At 32.5% G+C, this 23,979-nt stretch overlaps 3 protein-coding genes and 2 long non-coding RNA genes across 5 annotated transcripts; 1 reads left to right on the top strand and 4 right to left on the bottom strand.

The window, feature by feature from the left end:
• Positions 1–810: 810 nt before the first annotated feature.
• Positions 811–1,134, bottom strand: LOC123895434 (auxin-responsive protein SAUR32-like). The gene has a single exon (XM_045945795.1). It carries the CDS (start codon positions 1,132–1,134, stop codon positions 811–813), a length of 324 nt encoding a protein of 107 aa, XP_045801751.1.
• A 1,193-nt stretch (positions 1,135–2,327) lies between these two features.
• Positions 2,328–14,625, top strand: LOC123902952. The gene is made up of 10 exons (XR_006807785.1): positions 2,328–2,364; positions 4,616–4,738; positions 5,248–5,483; positions 8,565–8,699; positions 8,806–9,541; positions 9,621–9,685; positions 9,837–10,125; positions 11,060–11,184; positions 11,276–11,416; positions 14,381–14,625. It is a non-coding gene; the product is annotated as an uncharacterized LOC123902952 (long non-coding RNA).
• LOC123902953 lies at positions 12,907–13,764 on the bottom strand. The gene is made up of 2 exons (XR_006807786.1): positions 13,470–13,764; positions 12,907–13,376 (listed from the first exon to the last, which is right to left on the bottom strand). It is a non-coding gene; the product is annotated as an uncharacterized LOC123902953 (long non-coding RNA).
• A 3,293-nt stretch (positions 14,626–17,918) lies between the features above and the next one.
• LOC123895443 lies at positions 17,919–18,474 on the bottom strand. Its single transcript, XM_045945805.1, has 2 exons — positions 18,373–18,474; positions 17,919–18,257 (listed from the first exon to the last, which is right to left on the bottom strand). Exons 1-2 carry the CDS (start codon positions 18,472–18,474, stop codon positions 17,919–17,921), a joined length of 441 nt encoding a protein of 146 aa, XP_045801761.1.
• A 1,754-nt stretch (positions 18,475–20,228) lies between these two features.
• On the bottom strand, positions 20,229–20,555 carry LOC123895451 (auxin-responsive protein SAUR32-like). Its single transcript, XM_045945814.1, has one exon. It carries the CDS (start codon positions 20,553–20,555, stop codon positions 20,229–20,231), a length of 327 nt encoding a protein of 108 aa, XP_045801770.1.
• Between the last annotated feature and the right edge of the window lie 3,424 nt (positions 20,556–23,979).

A 23,979-nucleotide genomic window follows, 5' to 3' on the forward strand; every position in this document is an offset into this window, starting at 1 on the left:
TGATGATTATGGTGATTGTTTTTGATTTTTAGTGATCAAACAAGCATGCAATATAGTTTAATTTACTTATAAAAGACCCACAAGATTATGAATTTCACCAATAATATAAACCCCTAACCCTTTCCCAAACATATTTTTGCCATGTGAAAATCCTCTTTTTAAAAACAAGGTTGCGAAAGTCTCTCCTCCATAGCCACCATTCTCACGGCAGTCGTCACTTGCTTTAGATGACCATTGCTCTGATATTCTTTCTTTCCCCCACTCATCTTATTCTTGCTCTCGCAACATTTATGATTGTTCTCCAAATCCTTAATTCCTATATTTCTCTGAAGAAAACTCTATATCTTCAAATTTACCAAACCAAACAAAATTTCTTTACAAAAATTTAAATCATGGCGGTGAAATTCGATCAGGATAGTATATGGATGGATGTATGTCGTCTAGACGGAAAAACTAACACCACCCTGCACATAATGCCACACAATAACAGCAGCACCCTTGACCCTAGCTAGTATAATTGTTACAATAAAATATTAATTTCCTATAGTAGTTGTTGTTCTTCCATAGGAAGATGACCACAATACAGGATCTAAAGTCCGGATTCTTAGTCAAAATAAAAATAAAAATGGGGATTCTCTTTGATAGAGACTTTATTTGAAGAGAGAAAAATGCAAAAAGGCAATTTAGTAGACCAATATATGTTTAAAAACAATTTTAAAAACAAGTCCATTTATTTTTATTCGTGTTTATCTCTCTTATAAATAGAGTTTATCCAGATTACGATCCTTTCCTTCATATATGTTTGTCTTCTTAAGTTTTCCGACCATCTAAAATGTTTTGTAATTCTATCGGCCGACATGGAACAACAAGAGTTCCTTTTTGTCCAAAACCATATTCCTTCCAAGCTTCATCAAGTAATCCCACAAAAGCAGGATCAGTTAAGTAATCTAACCCAATAATAAACCTTCTAGTTTCCTCACCCTTCCTTGCAAGAACAGCAAAGTAACCTTTCATAACATCATCGGCTACAACCTCAGTTGTGGAATAATCTTCATTAAAGTAGCTCAATGCATGCTTTCTTGGTACCAACACTGATAAACTTTTTTGTACTTTTCCAACAAAAGAACTAAGCATTTTGAATATTGAAAGAGTACAAACAATAGTGGATTATTAGAGACCTATTAATAAACAAGGTAATATCTGAATTATTAAGAGCTTGGGATATAATTTTATGTGTAGAGTTTGGCTATTTATGCTGATTGAAAACACGATATTTTTTAAATTTAGGTACGTTCAATACAGTCACTTGATATACGGGTAGGTCTATATAGTACACTGTATTCATTGCCAATATTTGATAGGTCAATTACTTCCATTTCATTAGCCAAAAAGCTATCTAATTCTCTTAATGTATCTCATGATATGTTTTTCTTTGTTTGGTAAATTTAAGTAAATATTAATTTTAAATATTCAACCTCTCGTAAAATATATATTCTTGATTCTTTGGGAGAACCATAAAAAGCCAAGAATAAAATGGTTTATGAACTTTATTTATATCATCTCTGTTGAGAGTTACTTAAATCATCTTACATGAAATGTGCTCGATGACAAAGTTCAAATTTGGGGACTTGCATGAACTGTGCTCGATTCCTGCATGGCTCCATTTTTGGGATTTATCTATGAATTAATAGAAAAAGTTGAAGAGATAATTAAAAATATTAAATAATAACTAAATGAAATAAAATGAAAAGATAGAAAGCAATAATTATGGCAGCAGTCTTTCCAACAAGTTGGAGTAATAAATGAATATTAAATACTCCGCGTCCCCATGATACACTACCACGCGTTCCCATAATGCACCATCAGCTAGGAATGACAACGGGCGCCCATGGGTGCGGGTTTGACACTTACCAAACCCACACCCGAAATCATCATCCAAACCCAAACCCAAAAACTGTTCGGGTGGCAAAACAACACCCACGCCCACACCCATTGAGTTCGGGTTTTTTCCACCCAAACCCAAACCCGCAGGACATTTGAAAATAATTTGCAAATTTAAGAAATTAAATTTCAACATAGACTTTGAATTAAATTACAACTAAAATTAAGGTCTTCCAAGGAAATTCAAACATAGACTTTCAAGAAATTACAACATAGACTTTCAAGAAATTAAATTACAACTAATATTTAAGGTCTTCCAAAGAAATTGAAGGAGACTATAGGGGTAATTAGGTAATTATAAAATATTTCGGGTGGGTGGATGAGTTTCGAGTGTGGGTTTGACTGATACCAAACCCACACCCATATTTTCGGGTGTCACCCAAACTCAAACCCAGTGAAATCTTGCGTTGAGAGACGCCGTAGGTTGTAACGACCCATTTTTCGTATTCGTATGTTTTATTAAATGTTATTTTATTTATTAATTGGCTTTTATTATTTTAGTGAGCGGCGAATAATTATTTAGCCGAACGTAAGTTATTAGGCGCGAGAACCTTGTTTTGGGCTTAAATGGGCGTGAGAGGCATGGGCCTAAGCCATTTGGGCTTGGTTCATGACAAATGAGAAGTAGTATAAGTAGCAAGTCAAACATATGAATAGTATCATAAATTCATTTCTTTGAGTTTGAGTGAGTAGAAGCAAGATAGAGCAAGAGCTAGGGTTTTGGCTAAGAGAAAGCTTGAGCAAGAGAAGGCTTGGATCATCATCTTTGCTTAAGGTAAGAGATTAGAATTCATGATTCTTGAGTGGTAAGGAGAGGGGAGATTGTCTATGTCTCCGTTCCCGAACTCTCCCACTCAATTTCTTTTAGATTTTGATTAAGCTTTTGTATGTGAGTATGATGTTCTTCATCATCACTTTGTATGTGTTAATCACTAGTTTGATTTCATGAAAAATATGCATGTATTTGGATCATGTTGAAAAAGTTTATGAAAGTTGCTTAAAACTCAAGTAATTGGCATGATTTTGATTGTTAGAGGTATTTGGATGTTTGGAAGGGATGATTAATGTTCCTTGATACCATATATGTTTGGAATGGCTGTTTATATGAATTTATAACATGTTTGATTGAATTTTTGAGTTGATTTGAGGTTAAACCGCCTTAGATAACTCAAGAACAGATATTCTGTTCTGGTGTGGTTCGCTAAGCGACCAGGAGTTCGCTGTAGCGAACAGGTTCGCTGAAGCTCGCCAATGCTCGCCATGAGCAGGTGACTTCCGGGTGAGGTTCGCTTAGGCTCGCTAAGCCTTCGCTCAGCGAATAGTTCGTTGAAGCTCGCCAATGCTCGCCATGAGCAGGTGACTTCCTGGTGTGGTTCGCTATGTCTCGCTAAGGCTTCGCTTAGCGAAGGCCTCTGTGACAGCAATTCTTGTTGATGGTTGTAAGTGTGATCAGGCACTTGTATCATGGTTTAAAAGTATCCTTACATGATTGTTGATACATGTTGATGCTGTTAATGCTTATTGTTAATCGTTATATGATTGATAAACGTGTATGCAATAAGTTGTCGCTTAAGTGAGCAATGTGATGTTTTGGCATTAATTTGTAATGATTAAGTGAATGTGTTAGGATTGTGTTCCCGCATTCATAAAAGAGTAGCTTCGAGCTAGAGAAATATCATATTGATGATATGTGTAAACATACATGCATTCATGTATATATATGTTGAATTGGAAACTAGGGTTCCAATAGATTTAAATGGATTTTTGAGTCCATAAGGAAGCCGAGGATCGGATTAGATGAATCCATAAGATCTAGAGCTGCTATCCAGCAGGATATAAAACTGTTTAACTTATCCATGAGGGATATGAAGGTTTGGTAAGTTCCGAACAATCCGGCAAGATGTAAAACTGTTTAACTTATCCATGAGGGGTAAAAGGCAATTGGTACCACATGCATTAGTCGTGTCTAGGGATGGCATGACATAGAATGATTGGCATTAGATACATTAGGGTAAATGCGCATATATTTGATAAATGGTATGTGACATTATCTGGTTGAACTGTGCTAAACTTTATTAATTGATAACTGTTTGGTGCGATGTTTTGACGTGAGTTAGAATATGTATGATGTAGTTCGAAAGTGCAAGACCTTTCTTATGCTCGTATGGTATGCGATTATGTTTTCTAACTCTCTGCTTTGTGTTATTTGCTGGACCTTTGGGGGTTCAGATATTCAGGCTGAGGACTGTGCCGACGTTTAGACTGCTGTTCTAGCGTGGTGTTGACGTACCTTTTGGTGAGGAGACTTAGCATAGATTACTCCTCTTAGTACTAGCTTTTGACTAGAGTTTGTAAATAGTAAATGCTCTGGTAATGTAACATCGAGTCGGGGTTTTCGCTTGGCTTTCATCGTATATCGGTGTTACCTTTTTGATATGCTAGTTCTTGTATAAGTGACATCCTTAGGGATGAATATGGCTTATGTATATATATATATGTATATATATGCATGCTTGGTTTGATTGGAATCCGCTGTTGCTTTTCATGTTAAATTTCATGATGCACTGTGTGTATGCTTGTGTTTTAATTACCGCGTGGCACTCTGCCTTTACACTTGTTGAAAAGTTTTTAAAATTACGTTTTTAAGGGTAGTATGGGTTAGGGTGTTACATAGGTTTCCAACACAGTTGAATGGTTTATCACGATCTTCATCTCTTCGTATCGCTTCGTTTCCATTTCTCCTCTTGTCTTGGCTCGAGATTCCGTTGCAGTTCCGATTTGCATTTTCAAACCACCGGTTCGTATTATTCAATTCACCGCTATTTACATTTTTTTGCGTTTCTTTTTCTAATTTGAAGGGTGATTTCCTCAATTTGTTTTTTTATTTTTTTTATATGAAAGAGAAACTCAATCTTAGGGTTTTCTTCCCTTCCTCCTCCGTCGTACACTGAAAAACCCTAAAACGGTGGAGTAACAATTTATTGTTTTTGATGGATCAATTAACAAAATTTGATGAAGTTAATCAATCGTATTGGGGTTTCTGTGCGAGCTTAAGCGAAAACTTAACATTCTGGCTGGGGTGATAATTTAGTTTCATTGTAGTAATTTCTTACATAATTTCATGTTGGCAACAATTGGTAGCAATAGGTATTAGTAATTTATTAAAACCTAACCTCTAACATTTGGGAGCCATGCTCTTTTTGTTAGTATCAATTAAATAAATAAATGCTATAGATGTATTGAAAAACAATGCTATCTGAGTGAGTGCCTTAATGGATATGGTGGAATATCACTTTCTTCTGACAGGGGTTCAGGATCTTGGCATGTTAGCTCCTGGCAGTGGAGAAGAGATTGGAAACATGTGTTGAAATATGATAGATATCTGTCATCAAGGACCACGCACTTCAAAACCTTTTGCATTTAAGCCTTGAAATTGGGAGTTGAAGAATACAGAGTCCATTGATGTTACTGTTACTGATGCTGTTGGGTCCAATATTTGAATTGATAGTAGAGGACCTGAAAGTCATGCTCATTTAAATCAGGTTAGATTCTGATACAAATTGTTTTTTCAAACTATTTGCAGTTGCAAAAGCTTCAATTTTCCCCGTCGTTCTAAACATCATTCAACTTTTTTGCCAAAACTATTTGCAAGAAAAAACATGGTACCAAGTTTGCTGGTGCTTAAATATTAAGGAGTGTTGTTCTGTGATTTCATAGTGTGAATTCATTTGGAAAAAATGTTATTTATTAAGTTAATCTACACCTTATACGAATTGATACTTACCAAAAGATGATACAAATGAATTCTAGCCTTGATATATTTATTTGGTTCTAGGCTTTTTTAATTAACTCTGCATTACAACAATACTGTTATGACATAAGCAAGTTGATTTTCACTGGCAGCCTCTGAATCACAGTATGCAATACTTCAACTGATTTGTGTTTTGAAATTTAAGTAGAAAAAGATCGGAGCATCACAATAATTTTTATTATGCGACTAAAGGACCTGCCTGAGCCGTTATGCAGTTTATTTCTAACTGAACAGTTATACTTTCAAAAGAAAACATGAGGATTTCACTACTGATTCCAGCTTTTGATTATGGGCAGTTGCTTTATGCAAGCCTTTTAGTAAACCAATCTTTTGGGAAGTGATGTATGAGGGAAAACAGGGTGGTATTAAGTGTTATTGGACCCTTGCCTATTTTGCCTATTGGTCATGAATGGAGTAACTATAGAATATAGATTGTAGACTACTCCCTCCGGTCCTAATTATAAGAAAAAATTCAGTTTTTAGATACATTGAAAATTTGATGTATTTAGTCCATATTATTGTCTAGATACATCAAACTTTTAATGTATCTAAAAAGTGAACATTTTCTTATAATTAGGACTAGAGGGAGTATATTGCTATAAAATAGCATACGTGGATGTGTTTTTGCAAACCAATTTTTTACAAGATAGGGTTGTGTTGAAATTTGAGTAAGTGAAGATCATAAGCACAAATTAATGGTCTTAAATCCTGACACATTAGATGCGAAATATGATGACTTTGTTTCTCAATGACCCTTGAATACGATATATGATACATGATGACTTTGTACCTCGATTGCCCTTTAATGTGAAAAATGATATATGATGGTTTTGTGGCTCGATGTCTCTTGAATGAGAAATATGATATATGATGACTTATACATCATATGTGATGGGTGTGTCTCGATGACCCTTGAATGCGAAATATGATATTTGATGGCTTTGTGCCTCAATGACCCTTTGATGCGAAAAAAGATATATGATGGTTCTGTGGCTGGATGTCTCTTGAATGAGAAATACAATATATGATGGTTTTGTGCATCGATGACCCTTGATGCGAAAAATATGATGGTTTTGTGGCTCGATGCCTATTGAATGAGAAATATGATATATGATAACTTGGTACCCCGATGACCATTGATTGTGAAATATGATATATGATGCCTATTGAATGAGAAATATGATATATGATAACTTTGTACCCCGATGACCATCGATTGTGAAATATGATATATGATGGTTTTGTGGCTCGGTGACCCGCAAAATATGATATTGAATTTATATGACTTTAAATTCAATAAATTGGATGGATAATATTGTGCGTCGTTGACCCTTGAATGTTAAAATTGATATTTGAGATTAGATAATTTTACATTCGAAAAGTTTGATTGATGGTCTTAAGTCTGTGACACATTAGATGCAAAATATGATATATGACGGTTTTGTGTCTCGATGACATTTGAATGTAAAATATTATATATGATATTTTGTGCCTCGATGATCCTTTAATGCGAAATTGATATAGGATGGTTTTGTGCCTCGATGTCTCTTGAATGAGAAATTAGATATATGATGGCTTTGTACATGGATGACCCATGAATGGTAAATATGAGATATCATTGTTTTGTACATCGATGACCCGTGAATGTGAAATATGATATTGAACCTATATGACTCTAAACTCAATAAATTGAAAGGGCGACAGTGTCTCGATAACATTTTAATGCTAAATTTTATATTAGAGATTATATGACCATATATTCGAAAAGTTTAATTGATGGCATTAAATCTCGAGACATTACATACAAAATATGATGGTTCCTTGATGACCCTTGAAACTGAAATAATATATGATGGTTTTGTGCCATGATGACCCTTGAACGAGTAATATGACATTATTGTTTTGTGCCGCGATGACCCTTGAATGTGAGATATGATATATAATGGAATGGTGCCCTCGATGACCCTTGAATGTAAAATATTATATATGATGGTTTTGTGTGTCTCAATGACCCTTTAATGTGAAAATGATATATGATGGTTTTGTGCCTCAATGTTTCTTGAATTAGAAATATGATATATGATGGCTTTATACCTAGATGACCGTTGAATGCGAAATATGATATATGATGGTTTTGTGCATCGATGACTCTTGAATGCTAAATTTTATATTAGAGATTATATGACCCTACATTCGAAAAGTTTAATTGACAGTATTAAATCTTGTGACATTGCATGCTAAATATGATGGTTGTGTGACCTTTGAACGCGAAATAAGACATTTCATGGTTTTGTGCCTCAATGACCCTTGAATGTGAAAGATATGCTATATAATGGATTGATACCACTTGGATGCCAAATATTATATATGATGGTTTTGTGCCTCGATAATACTTCAATGCGAAAAATGATATATGATAGTTTAGTGCCTCAATGTCTCTTGAATGCGACATATGATTTATCATAGTTTTCTTCTTCAAACAAAAATGATTTATCATAGTTTTGTGCCTCAATGACCCTTGAATGTGACATATGCTATATAATGGATTGATGACTCGATGACCCTTGGATGTCAAATATTATATATGATGGTTTTGTGCCTAGATGATCCTTTAATGCAAAAAATGATATATGATGGTTTTGTGCCTCGATGTCTCTTGAATGAGAAATATGATATATTATGGCTTTGTACCTCGATGACCTTTGAATGCGATATATGATTTATCATAGTTTTGTATCTCGATGACCTTTAATTGGGAAATATGATATTGAGTCTATATGACATATGTGACTTATAGTTTTGTATCTCATAGTTTTGAAAGGATAACAGACTCAAATGATTTGGAGCGTGAAAGAGGAATCACTATACCGAGTAAAAATACATTTGTGACTTATAATGGTGGTGCAGTTGAGCGCATCTGAATATGGTCAAAGGAATCCTTCTAGTGGTACTTACTCCAACTCATTTTCCAATTCACCGAAGATCCAATGCCGCTTAAAATGTGGCTTCTTGTACTAAATATGTTTTTTTCAAGCTTCTCTTTGTTTGTGTAGGTAGATTCTGTTGAAGGGCCAATGCCTCAGACAAGATTTGTCTTAAAGAAGGCTTTAGGGTTTGGTCATGCGGTTGTTATAGTTGTGAAGAAAATAGACAGGTCTTCTGCTCGCCCTGAGTTTGTCGTCAATTCTACTTTTGAACTCTTCATTGAACTAAATCCAACAGATGAACATGTTTGCTTGTGATATAACTCAATTAGTTTGTTTTCTGTGTTTTACAAATTGGGTTCATACTTGGAATTGGAAGTCTGTCAGTAGTCAGTTAATTGTGATTTCTTTATTGACAATTATCTGTGGGAAAGGTATCAAGTTGTTAAGATTTCGAATGTTTGCTGGTAAATACAAACTTATTAGCTGTGTGTGAGTGATTGTAATTGTTTCAGTATATGTAGTGTTTTTTCTGTCTTTGCAGTCTGACTTTCAGGTAATATATGCAAGTGGTATAAAAGGGAAAGCTGGGTTGTCTCCTGAAAATCTGGCAGATGACTTTGGGCCATTATAGTCTTAATCAACCTTAACAAAATTTGAAACACCAATAAACTCTCAACTTTCATTTTTAAACATCATGATATGAACCAAATTATGTGAGTGATATATACAAGACCTAATTTGTAGTCTTATCATATACTTATTCATCAACTAGGTTACAAGTACCGAGTATAAGGGACATAAAGGGCGTATAACAATTGACCGCTTGGAAGCTGGAGTTTTAGAAAAAGGGATGGAGGTCAAGGTTGGTATTCCTCGTCCTTTAATTTTATTGTTTAATTTCTGAATACCTCCCAAGTAATAATACTTCACGATTTGTTCAGCTATGCAGGTATGTGTTGAAGAAGATTCGATTGGCCAAGCATTCAGAGAAGTCCAAATCCAAGAGGTTGGTGTAACATACAATTATTTATTTGTTGGTATTATATTCCCGTATTCAATTCTTAATAATAGATGATGAACATGCTAATCTTTTGTGTTGCTTGCTTACTGATTTTGTACAATAAGAGACCATCTAAAACTTATTTTGTACTTTCTAGGGAAAGTATGTTACCAGTAGGAATTTAAGGGACATACTTTATCACGAACTTGAGCGAAATCTGGCTATCAAGGTTGAGAAGATGGTGAAACAGCCGATACATTCATTGTCAGTGGGCGCGGAACTTAGCATATCACTATACTCATTGAAAATATGTAAGTGTGTTTGTGTGAGTATTCTATTTTTTGAAGAATACAGAGACCATTGATGTTACAGATGCTGTTGGGTCCAATATTCGAATTGATAGCAGAGGACCTGAAGTCATGCGCATTGTTCCTCGTTTAAATGAGGTTAGATTCTGATGCAAATGTTTTTTTTAAACTATTTGCAGTTGCAAAAGCTTCAATTTTCCTTGTGGTTCTAAACATGATTTTTATCATGCGACTAAAGGACCTGCCTGAGCTGTTATGCATTTTATTTCTAACTGAATAGTTATATTTTCAAAAGAAAACATGAGGAATTCACTAAGCTTTTGATTATGGGCAGTTGCTTTATGGAGGACTTTTAGTAAACCAGTCTTTTGGAAAGGGCTGTCTAAGGGAAAACCGGGTGATTTTAAGTGTTATTGGACCCTTGCCCATTTGTCATGAATGGAGTTACTATAGAATATAGATTGTAGACTATATTGCTATAAAACAGCATACGTGGATGTGTTTTTGTAGAGTTTTAGATCTCAGGTCAATTTTTCACAAGACAGGGTTGTGTTGAAATTTGAGAAAGTAAAAGACCATATGCACAAATTCCCACATCCCTTGTACATGACCTGACAAATTTTACACTAGAAATGATTTTGCTCCTAACTCCTTATAAGAATTTAATTTTAAAAGCTCACTCATTGAATCCTCATGTTTTGCGGTTAATCCATTTTTTAAGAGCAACTAGTTAGAAGTCTTGTTTGTGAGTTGGGTTTCGGAGGTCTAAGTTTATATTTTGATACATGTATATTGATATTTATAAAAAATTGAAAGAACATGATAAATGATCATATAATATGTCAATCACGCTTAATTTTCATTTATAAAAACATTTTAGTGTCCTTATTTTTTCTGAGTTACATTTATTATGCTTTAGTTTGACAGATTATTTCAAAATTTAAGCCTTTTAAAAAAACTTGGTGCTATTATTATGGAAGCTTTTTGTTTAGGTGTTTTACTCTTAGTGAAAGAAAACACTGGTTTCTATACATAGTTTGCTATTGAAACCTATTCAACTTTCCAATTGCAGGACATTAATGAAGAATGGATTTAAGACAAAACCCGCTTTTGTTATGATGGTTTGACAAGGCAGAGGTTAAATGACTGTATGATTCGTGGTCCTTATCCCAGTTGTCAAATATACATGGACGAACTGTATGATTTTAATTCAAGTTCTCATTGTTAGTTTCTTTTATTTTTCTCCATAGTTTTTTAACTTTTATTTGATTGATATATGATTCTATAGGGACCTTTTTTCATACAATCTGAAGAGATAAGAGCTATGGCTAGACATTGTTCTATTGGCATTGAACCAAGGATATCTGCTGAATGTATTACTCTTCTTCATACCCAGGTTCTCATCATATGAACCAACTTCATTGCTCAAGTAAGTTTTCAGTTTTTTTCTTCTTATCTAGTTTTCAGTTAGATAATGAGAAGCGATGGATCTTTAACAATTTCTGTGCTCAGTGGATAATTCTTGTCAGTTGAATTGTCTCAAATTTTATGTGCATTTAGGTAAATAGTGACTTAAGCATAAATGTTTTTCAATTAATGGATTTGGTTCCTCTGAAGTGACTCTCTCACTTTAGAGGGTAAAGTGAAAACAACTATACCCTCAATTATACCGGTACCAAAAAAAAAATAAAAATTAAGAATGCTTAAAAGCTAAAAATAATCTCCAAATCTAACATTAAGGAGAAAAAAATCCTAAGTCTAGCTTATTGTTTATCAAAATATAACGGTAAAAATATAATACTAAGTTGGTTTTTATTATTAGGATTTATTGTTTTAGATTCATCTTTAGATAATACACCACTTGTTCTAGGGCCTGAAATATAGAAGATGATACATGGAAGGATAATATTGTGCCTTGTTGAACCATATATGCTAAATACGAAATTTGAGATTATCTGACCACATCTTTGATAAGTTTGATTGATGGTTTTGTTCCACGATGACCCTTGAATTGAGAAATATGATTTTGAGTCTATATGACTCTAAATTCAATAAATTGAAATGATGATATTTTGTCTCGTTAATCCTTAAATGCTAAATTGGATATTTGAGATTAGATAACCCAACATTCGAAAAGTTTGATTAATGATCTTAAATTGTGACACATTAGATGCAACATATGATGGCTTTGTGCCTTGATTTGAATGTGAAATATGATATATGATGGCTTTGTACCTCGATGGGCCCTTGAATGCGAAACATGATAAATGATGGTTCTGTGCCTCGATGATCCTTTAATGCGAAAAATGATATATGATGGTTTTGTGGTTCGATGCCTCTTGAATGAGAAATATGATAAATGATGGTTTTGTATCTCGGTGACCCTTGAATGTGAAATATGATATATGATGATTTTGTGGTTCGATGACCCTTGATTGCGAAATATGATATTGAGTATATATGACTCTAAATTCAATAAATTGAAAGGATAATATTGTGCCTCGTTGACCATTGAATGCTAAAGTTGATATTTGAGATTAGATGACCTTACATTGAAAAAGTTTGATTGATAGTCTTTTAATTTTGACATATTATATGCAAAATATGATGCCTTTATGTCTCGATGACCCTTGAATGCAAAATATGATATAAGGTGATTTTGTGTCTCGGTGACCATTTAAGTCACTAGGTTTGGTTTAGTGGTGAGGGATTTAGGTAGTATGTATGAGGTATACTAGGTTCCATCCTCATTGACAGCATTGTATAAAAAATGCTCCTTGCTTTTATTGCATAAAGAGCATTGCTGTAAGAATGCCAAACAGTCCCTTATACACCAATGGAACCTGAGACGATAAAATTTGATATAACACTATGTGAACCTAAGCATGCCAAACAGAAAAATATTCATGCGTAGATACAGCAGGGTGAAAACTGCATATATTAACTTAGTTGTTATTTCTTAAAATAAATATATTAACTTCCTATAGTAGTTTTTCTATTCTGCCACAAATACTAGCATAGTTCCTCTCAATTTTTCAAATGAAATAGAGGACTCTATTTGAAAAAAGAAAGACAAAAAGGAGGATTTGATAGATCTCTTGTTTGAAAATAGTTTTAAAAATGAGTCCTAACAATCTCATCTCTGGGCAATCTCTCTCATAAAAAAAACTCTTACAAGATCAATGGAAAGGATCTTCACTCCATGATATGATCCTTTCCTTCATAATAATTTTGGTGTTATCTTCTCTATGTTTTTTGAGGATCTAGAATGTTATGTAATTCTATCGGCCGACACGGAACAACAAGAGTTCCCTTCTGTCTGAAACCATACTCCGCCCAAGCTTCATCAAGCAATCCCAACAATAAACCTTCTAGTTTCCTCACCCTTCCTTGCAAGAACAGAAAAGTAACCTTGTTAAGAAGTGTCACATTGGTTGCGAGATGACCTGAATGTGTGTTTATAAAGTGAGGGCAATTCTCACCTTACAAGCTGGTTTTGTAGGGTTGATTTAGACATAACTCCCAATTCTAAGAAACCTTTCATGACATCATCTGCAAGCTCAGTTGTGGCTGTGGCATGATCTTTCATTCTAGTAGCTCAATGCATGCTTTCTTGTTACAAAGACTGAAAATCTCTTTTGTACCATGAAAATGAACTAAGCATCTAGAAATAGTAAATAAGTACAAAACTATTAACAAGAAGGTACTATTGGAATTAATGATAGCTTTGAAGGTGTGTAGAAGTTTGTCTATTTATGCTGATTGAGAACATGATATTTCTTAATTGTCAAAAAAAAAAAAAAAATTATATTTCTTTGGTTATACATAGCCACTTAAAATATGGTACCACTGCATTCATTGCCACAATTTGATAGGTCAATTTCTTCCATCTCATCATCTAAAGAGCTATTACTTTCAAAGGAGGGCCAAATATGTGTTGTCCCTAGCTATTATGATGATATGTTTTTCTTTATTTCCAAAATTAAGTATCTTTGAGCACATGTGCAGTGCAGAGACTGATATTTTGAGATAAATAAGTTTTCTAGTTGGCATTTTCACACACTAATCAAATATAGAATCTTTAACCACATGTTTCAAGAACTCAAGTATCTTACCCATTTAAAAAAAGAAGAAAAACTCAAGTATCTACGATTTGTATATCACTTTGTCATCGACAATATGTTTGTTAAACCAATTAATACAGACCAACAAAGATAGATATTGTGTTAAAGTGAACGTTTAACTAAGCAAATGATTTTCTTTGATACATTGGATGTGATCGAATATTGATTATACGTACCAAATATGTAGTTACGTTGTGATTGGAAACTGTTTCGGACGGTTCATAATTTTTTTTTTATTAATTTGAACCATTTTCTGATATGAATGACAGGATTGAAAGTTCAGCTGAAAGCACCGTGCATTATCCAAAGAATCAATGTTTCTTGTCTTACTTTTGAGATTGTTGGATTCTGTTTTCTGGTACCTCCTTGGTTTACTGAACTTTCTCTTGTATTTTTCTCATTTTTATATTAATATATATTATATTTACCATTCAAAAAATATGGGATCGCATAATAAGATTGCAGACTTTGAACATATATCGTAGACTTTGTGCCACGAGAAGGGATCAAATCATGCAAAATATCAAACACAAACATGATTTATGATAACTGGTGGTAGTCTTGAGCATATAAGAAGAGACAGTCTAAGGCACCAAATTTTTTTAGTAATAATAAGTATAGAAGTATAGACAGTACAGTATATATAGAAATATATAGAAGTATTGATCAATTTTTGTTTTAGTATTATATATGTACATTATATTATATTGATAAAATTAAATAAACACAAGCAATTAAATAAGAGGTTGAATGCAGCGGTAGGAGTTAGACTTCCATCCACATGGTAACAAACAAAAGTTTGCATATAGTTATGAGATGTTTTTATATAATACTAGTATAACTTACCCGGGCGATAGCTATCGCCCGGGTTAATGTTCTATGAAAAATATAGATCATTTTTTTTCACACATGAAAAATATGGATTATTAAAATTTTAATATTGTGATTTTTTTAATTATTTGTAAAATTAATTTTATATTTAATGTAATAATTTATTTAAATATGATAAATGATCCAAATTTTGGAGATTTTAAGGAGAAATGGTAGAACGGGGAGTGATACTCCACTCCTCGTTCCCAACCCACATGTTCGTATATTTGTTCTTTTATTTTCATAAAAAAGGTCATTAAGCAAAAACTAATCTAACGGTTAATATATATTAGTTCTTAATCGTCATCTCTCTCCTTTAGACATTTGTTTTCTTCTGGAGTATTTTAGCCCATGCCCCCGTGTGAAAAAATTTCACATTTGTGTAATGAACAGTAGAATTATTTGTCATTTGCTTGACACAAAAAAAATTTATATCATTTTTTTATGCATATCTCATTTGTTAATGGTGCAAATTTTAAAAAATTTATCTATTTGTTTATCTTACAGTGATGTTTGGAAAATAAAAACAAAGTAATACATGATATTATTACTTTTAATTCTTTCTTTTTTTATATATAAAATCATTGTTACTTTCCTTACTTTCAATTGATATTTATCGTAATTTTTATATAATAAAATCTACAAATGTATGTCTCACCCCGTGTAAGTTATTTTTTGCTTAATACCTCCAAGTAGATTATTTTTTTATCAATACCCCCTATTGTAATATTATGTTTGGTATAAATCACTATGTAACTTTATTTTATTAATAAAATTAATAAAATAATAAAATAAAATAGAAAAATAATCTATGAAGTTAATTACTTCATTCATTTTATATTTCAGACAATCACACCATTTTCTATGTTCGATAAGTATGAAGTTTAAGAATAATTTTTTTGTGAACAATTAAATTACTATATTTTTTTTTTATATTCCTTTTAAGGTAAGTATTTTTGTTCAGTGAAGGTGAGAAGAGAAAATAGAGAATGGGCGCTGAGACACTAAATGACCCTCACTCTTACATGTTGACCCGTATATATAACTATAGTAGATTTTTGGTCCTTAATTTTTGAAATTTCCATTCATTTCAGCATTGATTTAATTTAATCAATATATATTCCAAAAATGAGTTGGTCAATAATCAAAAGTTTCCATATGTAAAATTTCAATTGTATCAAAATATTAATATATAGATATTTGTTCATAAAACCTGATTGAACAATTTCTATATTTATAATTGAGCACTAATGACTAAAGGAAAAAACATAGAAGAATGACATATCAGCAAAATGAATTGAGAGATTGTCACGTGAGATTTTGACCGGTAAAAGAAATGAGAGGACGCCACCTAAGAGAATGATGAATGAGAGGATGCCACATTGGATTAATAAAAATTAAAGTTCATAAGAAAGTAACACGTAGATTTGTTTCCTTGAGAAAAAACTCTTAAACATATAAATAATAGATTTGACAGTGCCTCAAATAAAATTAAGAAATCTATGGAATAGAGAGAGTTGCATTTCTTACTTATAAGCAAAAACCCTAAAAATTTTGATCCATGCTTTTTTTTGTCGAAAGACCAATAAACTCTTTTGTACCTGCCCAAACAATGAATTAAGCATCTTAAAATAGTGAATAATTAGAAAATTACTCCTTCAGTCCCTATTATAAAAAAATTTAATATTAAATACATTTAACACAAAAAATAATATAATATTAATATACTCATATTTTAAATTTCTTTTAATATTCATAATTTTTAGTAATCTTCCCATAGTATACGTAGCCACTTGAAAATTAAAATAGGCTATAAGTGGGTCAAACCCTATACACTGCATTTATTGCCACTATTTGATAGGTCAATTTCTTCCATTGTGTTATAGACAAAAAGCGGTTGCTTTCAAAGGAGGGCCAAAATGTTTTTTTTTTTTGTAGAGATTGATTATAAGTTTTTTTTAATGACAAATTATTACTCCGTATATTAATTATTATATTTTTTTTTAATAAGTAAAAAAAATTAAATTAAAAGGAGTACCAACTGGTCCCACTCGTTATTCACCCAACGATTGGAAGAGGCAAATTTTTTTATACCTTGTCAAGACATGAACCTCCAACTCCTTTTAATGTTGGATTATCAATGAAATATTGATGTTGCTCAACACATAGGAGTATATATTTTGTCATATACATTGGTCAGAATTAAAGAATTCAGGTATCTACCATTTGTATTTGATTTTGTGGACAATTGTAGGTTTGTTAAACAATTAATAGAAACCGACAAAGATAGACATTCTGTTAAAGTGAACGTTTCGAACTAGGGCAACAAAGATATTTATGAGTAAGCAAATACTTTCTTTTAATACATTGGATGCGAGCGAATACTTTCTTGTGAGACCCAAATGACAAACTTTCCCTAAGAGTTTTAACACCGCTGCATATTAAATTAGAAATTGAACCCAAAACCTTAGTTAAGGTAGAAGAGATATGCGCATCATCTAAGTGTTCTTGAGAGCATTCCATTTCGTTACATCTTTTAGTATTTTAATAAGTAATGGTGTTAGTTTAGAATATAATTGTATACTATTTATAGTTGGCAAATATTAACAAGTAGCGTGAGGAATTGCAGCAAATGTTTCACATCATATCATGGAACAATATACAACATTAATATTGAATTTATTGTAGGTATGAGAGGCAAAGAAATAAAGTGTGGTGAAGCGTTCGGTATCATTGACATTTGTTTTTAATTAGTTTGCCTACTTCAGAATTTTCATGACATTTTCGAACAAAAAACCTTAATATTGATTGATTCTATGCACTTTAGAAATATTAAAAAATGTGCATCATATTTCAATAAAATCAATCGAGAGATCTTGACTCTAGATATGATATGATCCTTTCCTTCATCTTAATTTGGTTGATATGTCTTCTTCTCTAGGTTTTCCGACCATCTAAAATGTTCTGTAATTCTATCGGGCGACACGGAACAACGAGAGTTCCTTTTTGTCTAAAACCATATTCCTCCACAGCTTCATCAAGCAATCCTAAAAAAGTAGGATCAGTTAAGTAATCTAACCCAACAATAAACCTTCTAGTTTCCTCACCCTTCTTTGCCATAACAGCAAAGCAACCTTTCATAACATCATCTGCAAGCTCAGTTGTGGCTGTGTCTGTGGCTGTGGCATGATCTTCATTCAAGTAGCTCAATGTATGCTTTTTTGGTACAAAGAGTGATAAACTCTTCTGTACCTTCCCAATAAAAGAACTAAGCATCTTGAAAATGTGAATATTTTAAAACTATTACTAACAAGGTAGTATTTGAATTAATGATATTTGGAATAAAATTTTATGTGTAGAGAGTTAGGCTATTTATATGCTAATTGAAAACACGATAGTTCTTAACTCTAAGATACGTAGCGACTTGATACACGGTACTCACTACACCAGAACTGGTGGGTCTAGTAGCCCTAAACACTGCATTCATTGCCATTATTTAGATGGTCCTAATTATAGTTTCATCTCATTATCGGGCCGTCTCCGACTATTTAGAGACCCTGTGAGAATATTAAAAATGGCTCTTAGTAAAAGAATGCAAAACGGTTGAAAAAAATTATCCTCAATTTAAATTGCAAATAACATCAATAATATTAAAAAATAATCATTGTTGTCACTAACATAAAAAAGTTTGATAAACAAATCAATATCTATCACACGTCTCTCTATTTAATAAAAAATATATATAGTATACCAATTAGCTATAATACCTTTAGAAAATTTATCTTTAAGACCTTTCACAATTGAATAATATCTTTTAAACCTTTTGTAACTAATAATTTTCTCATATATTGATAAGATATTAATAGTAACCACATATATTTAAATAACTTAAGTATCTATACCGCTTCATACTTTTACTATACATTGGACTACAAAAACCGAATATTGATTACCAAGTAGTTGTAATTCAAATCGCTTTTGGTGCAAATTTTTTTCATTACTTTGTTTAAATACGGTGGCTTCCATAAGTAGGATTGTCGTCCCTGTAATTGGATGTGACGAGACAACTTAGTAAGTCTTTTTATGGATTAAAAATCTACATCAAAACGTCCACAAATCTTAGCTCAATTAGCATAAATGATAAAATTATTAGATCGGACGTCTTGACCAGAATTTAAATCTCAATCCTTCAATTTGTATGTGTGAGTTTTCAATAGCTTGCTATTTCGTTTTTATATCATTTTAGTGATGCAAATTTGTGTCCTCGAAATAGTCGGTGTGAATCCTTGAGCGGGATACCGACTTATAAAAAATGATACAATTGTACGTAGCAGTGAACCTCTGTAACTTCTCACAAGTCTTACCTGATGTCCTGATCCATATATCGCCAAATCAAACAAGTTATTTCAACTTCTCATTGTTGTAACTTGTAAGCAGAAGGGAAAAGAACAGAATCAAAGCAAACATGTCATTTTCTAATCTCCGTTATGATTGAAACTCAATTGATGCAAGGTCTGCTCTCACAGGTATATGAAACTCATGAATGAGTCCCTGTCAAACCCAATCAGAGAGCATATCTTTATCACATAAACTAATCGTCAACAAATATAATGAATTAAAGTAAAACTAATAATCATTTAACAACCATGGGATTTTGAACTTTGTCCCTTGAGATTATAAAGTAAAGCTCTTATTTGAGCCAATATATTATAGATAGTAAATACAGAAAGATGCTCCTTACTTTTATATTGTAAAGAGCAATGCATTAAGAAGGCCAACTCTGAGTTGGGATAGTTTCCTTATACACGAAGTCGTGAAATTCATCGATCTATGACAATTCTTCGTAAACCAGTGGTAGTCGATACGATAAAATATTGGCCAAACAATATTTTTGATATTCATGCACCCTAGTATAGTTATGTTGTAAAAATAAATATATTAACTTCCCACAATACTTGTTCTATTCTCCAATAAGAAGATAATAGCAAGAATGAAGAATAGGGTATTGTGATCTCTCAATTTCTCAAAAGAAATAGAGCACTCTATTTGGAAAAAGAAAGACACAAAGGAGGATTTGATAGGACTTTTGTTTGGCACCTCTGTTATGTAGTTCTTCTTTTATCGGCCTCAATTCGTCTTGTACAGAAATCTGATTAATAATATATATATTTGCCGTTTCAAAAAAAAAGAAGATAGGACTTCTGTTTGAAAGTACACAGCCTTCATTGAATTTTGGTGGTTTCTTCTCTATATTTTCCGACCATCTAGAATGTTCTGTAATTCTATCGGACGACACGGAACAACAAGAGTTCCTTTTTGTCTGAAACCATACTCCTCCCAAGCTTCATCAAGCAATCCCAAAAAAGCAGGATCAGTTAAGTAATCCAACCCAACAATAAACCTTCTAGTTTCTTCACCCTTCCTTGCAAGAACAGCAAAGTAACCTTTCATTACAACATCAGCAAGCTCAGTTGTGGTTGTGGCTTCATCTTCATTCCAGTAGCTCAATGCATGCTTTCTTGGTACAAAGACTAATAAACTCTTTTGTACCTTCCCAAAAAAAGAACTAAGCATCTTGAAATAGTGAATAATTAGAAAACTATTAACAAGGTAATATTTGAACTAATGAGATCTTGGAATAATATAATTGTATATGTTGAATTTGTCTATTTATGCTGATTGAGAACATGATATTTCTTAACTATAGGTTATACGTAGCCACTTAAAAATTAAAATAGGGTACTACTAGTGGGTCTAGCCCTATACATTGTATTCAATACCAATATTTGATAGGTCAATTTCCTACATCTAATTAACCAAAAAACTCTTACTTTTATTAAGGGAGGGCCAAAAATATGTTGTCCCTAGCTATAATTTATTATATGATATGTTTTTCCTTGTTTCGAAAACTAAATATCTTTGCGCACAAATTGTAGAGACTAATTCTATAAAATAAATGAGATATATTATACTTGACATCGCTCGCTCAAGTGTCTACCATTTGTATTTAACTTTGTCGACAATACGTTTGTTAAACAAATTGATATAGACAATAACGATATTTTGTCATAGTGAATGTTTCGAACAAGTGCAAAGATATTTCGGAATAAACGAATACTTTCTTTTGATACATTGGATAAGATCGAATATTGATTACCATGTAGTTGTAATTGAAAAATCTTTCAGCGCATAATTGTTTGATTAATTTGAATCATGTTACTGAGATAAATCACAAAGCTGAAAGTTAAGGTGAATATTGAACCAAAAGATCTAACTAGAACAATCTAATTTTAAACTCAATCGAATTATATACAAGGATATATTGATCGATGATCAATGAGATAGCATCCATTAATGGTAAGTAACCTTAAGCATGGAAACGGGAGGGACTACTGCGTCTAGGGCACAATATTTTTTTAATAATATGTATTTATAATATGTACAAATATGGGTGCCAAATTTTTCTCCTCAATAGTATATATAAATATTTAGAGTGACCAACTTTTTGTTTTAAAATATGTATAAATTTTATATTGATAAAATTTAAAAAAAAAATGTAATTAAATAAATTGTTTCAATTAATAGCTTACCTTTGTAGCAGAATTCTATCTAAACTCTCACAATGTGACAAACTAAAGTTTGAACTTAGCAAAAAGGTGCTCACGTTTAGTGTTCGGCTTGGCCTGGAATAACATACTTCCATTGCAGGAAACTATGGGGGAAAATAGTTACATTTCTATTTCTTTATATAGATACTAGCCGTGCTTTTGACGCAAACAAAATTTCCCTAGTTAATGTTTAATCTTTTAGAAATAACACTTCGTCCATTCATATTTTTTTCTTCTGGAATGACAACAAAAATTCAATAGTATGAGATGTTTGAAGCCTAACAAACTATTAAGTTCAAAATGAACATACATTCTATCAACAAAAAATTGTATACATATTTATCATTTTAAAAAGGGTAGAGAGAGATTCACTTGAATTTGTTTTTAAACCATATATTCTACCGTTTAATTGAAGATCGTAAAATTGTTGAGAATAATCTTAAATATGTCGGTACGTGGTTCTGTAGTACTTGGTGTCCTTTATGAGTGTTCCTACTATATATGGTAAGATGATGACACTCGGAAGGGAAATGATCATTAGTAAATTATGAGTGAATGATAAATGTCTGTCCATTCCGGCCCCTATATTATACAGCTAACTGTTTTATTGAATTATGTACAGTTTGTTACCCCTATATTATACAGACATTTTCTATTGTCTCTTTAGAGAGTAGGGGTCTGAGGACAACAACATACACAGTGGCTGAGCCACCAGGGGACAACGGGTAGTTATGGTCCCCATCTTTTTTTTTTTTTTTTTTTCATAGTACTAGTATTATAGTACTATATATCTATTGGGTCTTTGTACTTTATGTTAAAAAAGTCTTTTAATTGTGCAAAGCATGGAGTATGTTTAGAGTAAAATTTATTATAGGTGCATTTTGAAAATGGGCTCTTGAGTTAATGTGTTTATGTTTCGTTAGTAATTGTGGTTGCTTCACTTGCTTGTATTTGTTAATCGTTTTGTTGTGTGAAGCATGTGTATTGTTTTGTTCATAGTATTAGAACTAGTTCATAGTTGATAAAATGGATTTTTTTATTGGTTTTTATAATGTAGCATATAACAGATTATATACTTTGTCTTGCCTTGAGTACTCCTTATACTTAAAAAGCTAAATATATATTGATGCATAAATATGCTGCTGCCATGGATATTGATGGCTTGGTCGACGACACGGCGTCAAATCCTTCAGCTTCGCTTGTGATCAACCTTGCTAAAGGGTAACGTTGTTGATGCTGGAGTGGACTTGAGTGTCGAGGGTACACAGAAGGTGGTTGTCTCAAAGCCTACACCAACTGCTGGGGTGTTGTGCCTTCCTCCTATTTTTGGGTAAAGGGTGACACGATCTATGACATGTGTTCAATATAGAAGATATAGAGGGTAAATGATAATTATACACATGTTCGTTATCACAAAAAGGTTTCGTCATATTGTTATCTCGAATTTTCGACCAAGTGCAATTAATGCACAACTGGCGCAATTCCAGAAATGCTCATTTAAAAACAATAAATGGGAAACATTATGAATGGAAAGTATCCATAAGTCCAAAGCAAAAACATTAATTAGCTTAATGATCCTTTTAAAGAGGTTCATGAATCTTTCTACTCCCTCCGTCCCAAAAAGAATGACCCATTTTGAATATATGCACTATTCATATATATTGTTTTGACCATATTTTTCTACTAATAAATAAAAATAAATATTAACATATAAGATGTTGTTAGATTCGTCTCGATGAGTATTTTCAAAATATTAATTTTTTATAATTTTTACTATTATACAATTAAAGATATTAGTCGCCAAAGTTATGCATTGGCATGCGTGTTTCGGTCAACTGGGTCATTCTTTTTGGGACGGAGGGAGTATTAGCTGAGAAGGCAAGAGTGAAGACCTTATCAGAAATTCTCTTATTTCATTAAGTCTTGCCTTCGATCATGATGTGTTTTGAGTTTGAATACAATGAACCAGTGCCCAGTACCCTCACTGGTTCGATGTCCGGACCGGTTTTTAAAACACTGTCGAAAACAATGATGTTTTATGGACTTAGAATGTTTTAACCATTCATCTTATGATTCGATTTCAACTTATGAGCGTTCCGATTCGAAGAGGCAGTTCAAATGCAAGGAGAACGTGACAAGACACGTGTCAGAAGATTAGTATAGGGACGTTACTAGCGGTTATTTCCTTTGTAACTATAAAATACTAGTTTTTAGGTTGAGAGAAACGAGTGCAATAAGAAGAATGTATGAATCTGTGAACCATTTTATTTTGTAAACATTTACAATTTAATGCAATTTAACATTCTGCAAATCTTCCTTTTCGATTTAAATTTCCGCATTTAAATGGTTCTCTCGTTCAAGTGAATCACTTGTTCATTTTACATTCAAAC

This window comes from Trifolium pratense, linkage group LG1, assembly GCF_020283565.1.
Source record: "Trifolium pratense cultivar HEN17-A07 linkage group LG1, ARS_RC_1.1, whole genome shotgun sequence".
Classification (NCBI taxonomy): Eukaryota; Viridiplantae; Streptophyta; class Magnoliopsida; order Fabales; family Fabaceae; genus Trifolium; species Trifolium pratense.